Raw genomic sequence first — 8,854 nt, 5'->3', positions numbered from 1 at the left:
AACAGACAAAAATCAATAAGATTTTTAATTGGGGGAGGGGGAGAGCTTGTTTTGTTTTCATTAACAAATGGGAAAGTTAAATTTGAAAGCTTCACACTTACTTCCCACCAGATTAGCAAGTGAAGAATCGAGGTCATTTGCCAAAATTTTTCCACTTTGCTGGTTGGCTGAAGTGGCTCTTTGACTTTGTGGTGGTACTGTGGGTTGCAATACCTCATCTAGAAAGTTAAAAGCTAAACAAAGAACATAAAAGCAACTGTTAACAAAATATTGCATTTAATACAACACATCCATAAGCCAGGGAAGCATTTTCTTTTTAGAACACTAAGTAGGTTTGAGTATTTATATGTGGAGGTTCAACATGCTGGAAGACTAAGACAGAAATGTAGTTTAACCTCTAATTTTTTTTATGGAATACTACATTGTAGCTACTAATCTGGTAAAATCTTTAATTTTACATCAGCAGTAACTGATGGTATTTTTAAATTAAGATGAATCTCCCCTAAAAATGAAGAGGAAATACGGTAATTAAAGATAGTTTCAAAGTGTTCCTGTAACACAATACAGCAGTAATTTCATGATATTGCTCATATCCTGAACATACACAAGAATGCCTTTGCTGTACGTTCATAGAAACTTTGAATATATAGCACCAATCAAGTGAAAGACTAACTCAGCTATTCTTCAAGCAACACATACAGACAGATAGTTTTGCATTTTTATAAGTACAGTGCCTCTCAGTGAAGTTAGAGGGAACTCATTATCATGGATCAAGAGAATACACTGAAGTCATAAGTACTGGAAACAGATTAACATGAGCTTACCCGTTAAGAGTTATCCAGCAGGCCACGTTCAAAGTTCATTCCCCCAAAAAGAGAGGAAATAAAGTTATTACACAGTATATGAGATTAGCCAAAGCTAATTTTAAAGCAAATAACTACAACTGAACTGATTGCCTGTTATCTTATCAGCCCTATAATCAGCTTGCAAATGTATTACATTATTAACTTTTGAACTGCAACAGTAATTATGCTAAATTATTAAGCAACTGTTGCCTGTGGGCTGTAAATTAGTCATAAACTAGTTTTTACCACTTGCAGTCCTGTACTCTGGTGCTGTAGATTTTCCTCCAAAAACAGCATCAAAGTCCACATTAATTGTTGAAGAGGTGGTATTTGAAGGAGCTGAATGAAGAGGAAAACCTGAAAAAAACAAGTTTTTTGCAATCAAATGCACCCATGGAGTAATACCACTCATTACAGTGAAATCATCAAGTTTTTTTAAAAAATTAAAAAAACACAAATTACCATCAACAGTCAGAGGATGATAGACAGAAGGATACGCAGGTTTATGACTGCTAAAGTCATCTTTGTAAAAAGAGAGAAGAAAATAAGATCAGTTTAAAAGAGAAAAAGGAAGAGATGACACAAAAAGTTAAAGTCTGCAGTTAAAAACTAAGAATTTTTAGTAATAAAAAAGGCCATTTACATTTAGCAAATTTGAAAAGCTCAAGCAACTCTTGCATTCCCCATTCCAGAAGAGAAAGGAGGCTGCAGTTTGAAAGAAATCAGCAAAAATTCCAGCAACATTGCAATTCTTAGGATGTCTACGTTGGGCAGGCTGAACAAAATAATTTCAATTGTAGACATAAAACTTTAAGGAAACATATTATTTACTACATCTGGAATTAATGCATCATTTTAATTTGCTAATAAAAAGAGAAGATTGGTCCAAACCACAAAAAATTACACAGCCCAATTTATTAGCATTATCATTTCCAGTTGCAAGTTATATGGGTTTTGTTTGTTTGTTTGTTTTACCACTAAAGAGTTCCACTGTTTGTTTGGAGGAAAAAGTAGAATTGATGAAAGGGGTGGCAGATTTTACAGCTTCTTCAACTGGCTTCATGTCAAAGATGTCCAGATGAGGTGGAGAACCAACACAACCATTTGAGGACGAGAAAGGACCTTTCAGAGGCAGAAGTGAAAGGAAGAACAGAGAGTACAAATAATGGAAAAGAAAAACAGACTGAAATGATTGCATAAGAGAATCTCTAGACAAAGTGAAACTGTAAATATTCCACCCAGTGATCAGCCCATTAAAGACACAAATTCTTAGATTCAAATAAAAATCCTAACAGCTTTCTTTGCTTAGGGAAACATAATTCTAGCATTGCCACTGAGTGGGAAGGGGAGAATGACAGAACATTTATAAATCCGAAAAGTTAGATACTACATTTTTGGCTTCTAGAATCTACCTTTTAAATAGCACATAAAGGTATCAATTCCACCTGTTAAATACCAGCAGTTACAATGGTGTTACCACTGCCTTATTTCAGCATTTAAGACATCTCTGACACGTATCCTGATTATTCTTTGGAGGGATGGGTGAAGGTACAGAAAATGCTGTGCCCAAAAAACTGGGAACAATAGAGTTGTTCTAAGAACTCTGAAGTCACCAACACCTTTTCAATGAACAGTATATTAAATATCACTTAATGGAATGGAAATACTAGTCCAGCATCTTTTCAGTTACACCTGCTTAGCTTATATTTCCCAGCATTTTTAAACTCTGATTCGTAGTTACATTTCTTCTACCTGCCCCCTTTATTGAAGAACTCCTTGATTCTACCTACTGCACATTGACACTACTGCCATGTGTGTTAAAAGAAGTAGTTTTTCTCTAAAAGTTTGCCAGAGCTTTCAGATGACTTATTTTATATTCTGTCAGGATAGAAATGTTTGGATGCAAAGCAATTAAGGTTTAAGATACAAATTCAATTAAGTACGCAACTGTATTTTATTCTTGTAGTCTAAGAATTCACCTATCATTTAGACAGTCACATCATCCTGTCAGCTTACCTCCCCAAGCACTGTTTGCTGATGTCGATATAGCTGGAGTACTCTGCACAGTAGGAACAAATGCAGGCTGAAGATCAAAAAGATCACTAGAAAGGTTGGGCATGCTGAATAAGAAAAGAAAGAAACATGAATACATGTAACAGGCATTGTATTCTTGTGTTATACACACACTCACATCAATCTCACTTTCTACTGTTCACTAGTAGCCTATTAATAATAATGGCACAACACAAGACTAGTAATTAAGCACTTCTTACTGACTGATACCAAAATTCCTGGGAATATACCAGGAAAGCATCAGCAAAATGTTCTTTTTGAAAAGTACTAGAGAAGTAACTAGGATCAGTGCTTTGCAGTTGATTGTGGAGCTACAGGCCAATGCAGTAATTTCTGCTTGCTTCAGAAAGCAAAGTATCTCTCACCTGTTTGTTGTGGGTGCCGGTACTGCAAAGAGGTCAACAGCTACAGTGGTATTTACACTTTTTCCTGATAAGGTGCTTGGGGATGCGGAGGTGGAAGTGGAATTCGATACTACAGAAATCTCTCTTAATCGTTGCTCCTGAAAAATGAGATAGACAGTTTGCATTTTAGTTTTATTAATTTATTTACTCTTCCTGAAGGCCCCAAACAACTTTTCCAAGAAGACATTTTAATTATGATCTTAATAAATAAAACAGTTATTCATCTATAAAGTCCTCAAAACAGAAATATGATTGAAATCAGAGATAAGAGTATTTTGTTTTTAACAAACCTTCAAAAATCAAGGTAGGACTTGAGGTTTTAAATATTAAAAAAAAAAGGATCTACAAATGCCTAGAAGTAAAACATATTCTAGGTTCCCTTCACAGTCACTCAGAAAAACAAAGTCAGTGGATCTTTGTCCAGGAAGACCCATCTTTCTCTCCCGTTAGGATCTCTTCATAGTTCAATTCAGATGTTCCTAAGTCAGACTGACAATGTGCATCCTAATAACATCCATGTGGTGCTGCTCTTAAATTAGCTAAATAAAAATCTCGTTTATGTTGTTACTTATAGGTTTACATTCCTCATTACTTCTAGATAAGCCCCCTGCATTTATACAGCACAGGTCAAAGCACAGGTGTATGTTTTACACAGCTTACATTCCTCAAGTAAAGCATTGAGTGAGCTTGCAAGCTTCCTCGCCCCTCAAATGAAAATTTGTATGAACTGATTTAATTATTCTGTTACTGCAGCTACAAGTCCTATTACAGTAGAAGTGGGACAGTGAAGAGGGGAGACTTCTGATGCAACTCCTGAAAACAAACAAAATCCAACCAAAAAAATCAAACAACATCAACACAACACTTGCTGAGATTCAAGTGAAGCAGTTCAGCAGCAGGCAGCAAGGCACACTAAGATTTTAATCAAACAGCAAAGACCTGCTTCACGTTGATTTGAAAAAAACATGCCTTACACCAAGCCAGGAAAGTGGAGAATCTTCAATAGACCTCTAACTCTGAGATGAAACTCAACTCTGCATTACTGTCAAAGTTTACTTTCACACTCCAAATAGTTTTAAGGCTCTAATAATGTGGCCTCCAGATGATGTGAGCAGAGTTGCTTTATTGTATAGGTGTGTCTAGAGATGTTAACACGAGAAAAATTCCTCAACTTGTGTGTGCCCGGGATCTAACAGAACTACAGATGTGGCTTTAGTGCACCTTGCCTTGTTCAAGATTTTATACTGTGTATGTTCTCAGGAAAGTGTTACAAATGGGTTAAAAGGGCCTGAAGGACCAGGATTCAGGCCTTAAGAGAGGGATGTTACCAAGAGGACTACTCAACAAGTACCAATGAGCAAAGGAACCAAGAGAACACACTGATTTTCTCACAAAGGTGTTATTATTCAAAGTCCATAAATTATACCTAAATACATACGATTTCAAATAGTTTTTCAAACTAAATTATAGAATTATAAATAAGAGCAGTTAAGTGTGGACAGAACTGCAGTGTATATTCTCATTATGAGCAACATGACTGAAGAATCACATTAAAGGCATATTCCATACATCATGGGGAAAAATAATTCCCTCCTACCAATAGCCTCTTACAACTGCAATACTGTATGTTCAGCTGCTTGAGATGTAACCTAGAAATGTTGTATGGCCATTTTGTGAATCTTTGAGATAAATAACAATCTCTTGTAAGGAAGAATGTAAATTTTATTTACATCAACTGTCTGCTATTCAAATCAAACTCCCGGTAGAAGGGTCACAACATATTGTCAGCCATCACATCTGCATCCTACAGAATCATGCCTTGGCCTTTCTTAAGAGGAGGGTTCCCTCACCATACACTACTTTAAGCCAACCCTGGTTTTCACCTGTATCCAGTAAAAAAACCCCAAAACCAAACAACTCAGAATACAAATTTGAAAAAAAAAAAAAAAAAAAAAAGGTACCTTAAGTGCCTGCAGTCTAGCTTGTTCCTCCTCCAATGCTTGCTGCTTTTCTTTCTCATCCATCCTACTAAAGGACATTCCTGTATTGGCAAGTGTGGAAACAGCACTGGATAGGGCATGAGCTCTAAAAACAGTAATAATTTTAAAACGCTTTATTAAGAAAAAGAGTCAGATAGATATCACTTATAGTTTAATCATCAAGTGCCTTATCTAGTCGTGTGCCATTCCCCCTCCTCTACAGTCTTTTCTTCCCTCACTCTCTGGTACAGAAAAGCAGATACCCCAATAATGAGGGAGTGGGGTGAAAAAGCAACATGAGTATGCAGGATTACTCCCTCAAGTTTCAGTGGGTAGGAACTGGAAAGTGCAGAACACACCACTTGTCTTTTTTCTTTAAAGTCATATAGACTAGAATTCCGTTCCATTGAAGTGGCAGAGGCACAGAAAGCTTGTTTGTACGTATTATACATGTAACAGGAACAAAGCACAGAAGTTATTCCTCACATAGTATACTCTTTTGCAAAAGAAAAAAGAATAAAAAAAAAATCTGAGGAGCAAGACAGCAAGTCAGGAATGTAGCTTACACTGATGCATTTATCAGTATTTACCAAGTTTCTGGGGAAGAATGCCTATACCAAAAGAGATCTCACTTCAGCCAGAAGTACCATTCTTACATATTGATACCATACTTGACAGAAAGAACAGCACAATTCCTGTTAGCACAAAGCATCTCAGTTAATTCAGCTGTTCTGAAAAAAGACTGAAGCACTTTTACAAGCAGGTTAAGATAAATTCAGCCTGAGAGGTAGACAACTGACAACAAATACTGTCTTCTCTTGGGTAAAAAGAGCCTCAAAACCCAAATACCTTAGAAGTCTTATAAGCCAAAGAACTTCAAACAAGTGAAAGTTAAAAAGAATAATATACAAGGCCACAGCTCAGTGGTTTATTACAGCACAGCAAGAAGTTTGTCAGAGACACAGGCAGACATACCTAGATTTCAAACGTGACTCACCTACCAGACTATTACTCACTAGATGCTTCATTTATACTTCTAGGAAGATATATTTGGAAGTGAAAAAAATTCAAGGAGAACATCAAATGACCCAATCCTGAAAATTCTTAGTGTGAAGATGACAAATCCTAAATATAGGCATTGTTGTCATTCATTGGGTGCTTACCTGCTGGCAGCAGAAACTTCTTTTGTTTTCTTTCCCTCCACAGAAGCTAAATGCTGCTCCAGTGCTTCAAGCAAGCTGCTGGGTGCCTATAGTTAAAAGTATTTATAAAACATTGCTTCTAGAAACACATCATTGTTTAGTACACAGATTAGTTTCCTTATCCACTAAAAACAAACAACAACTTACATATCAGTAATTGTGCCTTTGGGTTTGGCTGCCATCCTGCACACCTGGATTTAATCTACCCAGTGTGGCTCTGTAAAGGATTGGCAGCACAGAGACACGAAGTAAGGATCCCCCCAGAGCAGGTCTGCTCCTGTGTACAGAAGCTGCATTCTTGTTTTTGGCAACAGTATTCACTATGTTAAGATTAATCCAATAATCACAGCTGATGAAGCAGTACGCCCTTAAACTGTCAGAAGTACCACAGTGAAACCTTTGCATTTTTTACCATCTTTCCCCCGTAACAACAAAAAGCCAATCACTTTCCATTCAAATATTTACAGTCAAAGGTTTGCGTTAGAAACACTTGACTACAGCAGAATGTTAGGTTTTATTAAAAAAAACAATGAAATTCAACCTGATCCCAACAACACTACTGCAGACTGAGTAGCTATTCAACACATGACTACATAATAAACCAACTCAATTACTCCAAAGCCTTCAGTAGCCTAAAACATTTAAAAACTAGCAACACGACTTCAAATAAGGTTGTTTTTGGTGATTTCCCCCACCCCCCAGGAAGAACGTTACCCATGAGGAGTTTTCAACATTAAGCCGTTTTTTAAAGCAATGAAGAAAATCTATAAAATAAACCCCAAACAACCCAGCTTCTCACCACTTAAATCCAGCAGGAAGTCAGGTACTAGACACCTCAGCTAACACCTGAGACACCTAAATGAGTTTTAGGTGACCAATACTCATGAGTTTACCGAGACATTTGAGAGCACAGCCATGATATTTTTCAGTACTCAAGAGAAAGATTTTAACTAATAGGTAACAGAAAGGAGAAAGTTTAAAATACACAGACTAAGGCACATCAGAGCTGCTTTGGTTCCTACAGAAAACAAGAAAAAAGTGCCAATCATAACCTGCCTTTGTTCTGACATCCACTACAGAAATATTTCTTCCATACTAAAGGAAACAGCTTCAAAGCTCAGAATGAATTTGAACTCATCCTGATCACACAATCTTAGTAGGAAGTAAGATTTCTCCAAACCACCCTATAAAAAACAACCTCCAAGTGAAATAAATCCTACTACAGACTTAGATGAACGGAACAGACCTCTAAAGTTTTAATCTACTTGCCAGCTCAGTCCTCCTCATCTGGCAGTGTTTCAGAGACATTAAGCCTCTCTTACCATGTACCAGCTTTCTGTAGGTAGAACAGATATGATAGGCACTGTTTGGAATCAGAACAAGCTTGCCCTTGCTAGCCCTTCTGCACCAAAAGCTAGACCAACCTATTTCCTGGAAAGGGGAAAAATATTAAAACACACAAGGCTTTGGCAAGTTCCCCTCTGAAATATAGAGCACAATTCTAGCTTCCCACATTCAATGAAGGCAAAATCAGGCTCCAAGAGATGCAAAGAAAAGCAATTAGAATAATCACATAAAACTGCTCAGCTTAAAGTTAAGGGCTGAGTTGGTATTTCTCTCTATAAATACAGCCAGGTAAGCTAAGACAGTGTAGTTACCACAAGAACTGGTCATGAATAAATTCAGCATTCAAGCTGGACAGCTAAACCCCAAGAGGGAACATTTTTAAATACTTTTTGGGAAAGGTATCAGAGATGAAAAAACCAAACCAAAAAACCCCATACTTGTACCTTTCAGGAGGAACAACAGTTTGCAAAAGGCATTGCATGACACAGCTAGACAGATAATCTTAATACTCTAATTCTACAAAGTTCTTCCTAGTCTTCAATTTTTTTCTCCCCCTCAAGGCCACTCTAAAACTTAACTGTATGGAAAAGTATATTCTATACTTACTGTTTCTAAAGCCCTCTAAACAATCCCCTCAACCATAAAAGCTAAACCCAACAAACCAGTAACTACTCTGAACTTTCTCATTGCTGCAGACATCCAACAAAACATCAGAGATGAAATTTTGAGTGAAAAGATCTTAGTAATTTTGTCAGAAAAGATGCCTGGGCTAATACAGACATTTTGACTCGAAAAAGGCTGTATTTTATGACTCAGCCTCCCTCCCCCCACTCAGACATCTGACAGACTAAGATCCATACAGAGGAAAATGACCCAGTTGCATTAATGAAATACAGTAACAGCTACAAACAGAAAGTAACAGCATTGTGAAACAGGGCACCTACAAAGGACAGTATCTGCTTTACAGGAACTGGCAAAAGTGGCAGTAGTGTGAACATTAGAAT

General features: G+C 37.0%; 1 protein-coding gene across 1 annotated transcript in view; it reads right to left on the bottom strand.

Annotated features, from left to right (window-relative positions):
* Positions 1-8,854, bottom strand: part of LOC104526937 (phosphatidylinositol-binding clathrin assembly protein) — a 21,088-nt gene that overhangs the window by 4,424 nt on the left and 7,810 nt on the right. Inside the window, exons 8-15 of the mRNA XM_029085585.1 lie at positions 6,465-6,550; positions 5,284-5,407; positions 3,284-3,420; positions 2,862-2,965; positions 1,821-1,967; positions 1,308-1,367; positions 1,092-1,202; positions 109-233 (exon numbers count right to left, since the gene is read on the bottom strand). Of these exons, the coding sequence (XP_028941418.1) occupies positions 109-233; positions 1,092-1,202; positions 1,308-1,367; positions 1,821-1,967; positions 2,862-2,965; positions 3,284-3,420; positions 5,284-5,407; positions 6,465-6,550 (894 nt within the window). The remainder of the gene's footprint in view (positions 1-108; positions 234-1,091; positions 1,203-1,307; positions 1,368-1,820; positions 1,968-2,861; positions 2,966-3,283; positions 3,421-5,283; positions 5,408-6,464; positions 6,551-8,854) is intronic.

This window comes from Antrostomus carolinensis, unplaced genomic scaffold (assembly GCF_000700745.2).
Source record: "Antrostomus carolinensis isolate BGI_N321 unplaced genomic scaffold, ASM70074v2 scaffold39036, whole genome shotgun sequence".
In the NCBI taxonomy this organism is placed as follows: domain Eukaryota; kingdom Metazoa; phylum Chordata; class Aves; order Caprimulgiformes; family Caprimulgidae; genus Antrostomus; species Antrostomus carolinensis.
This window is presented reverse-complemented; position numbering and strand designations above follow the sequence as displayed.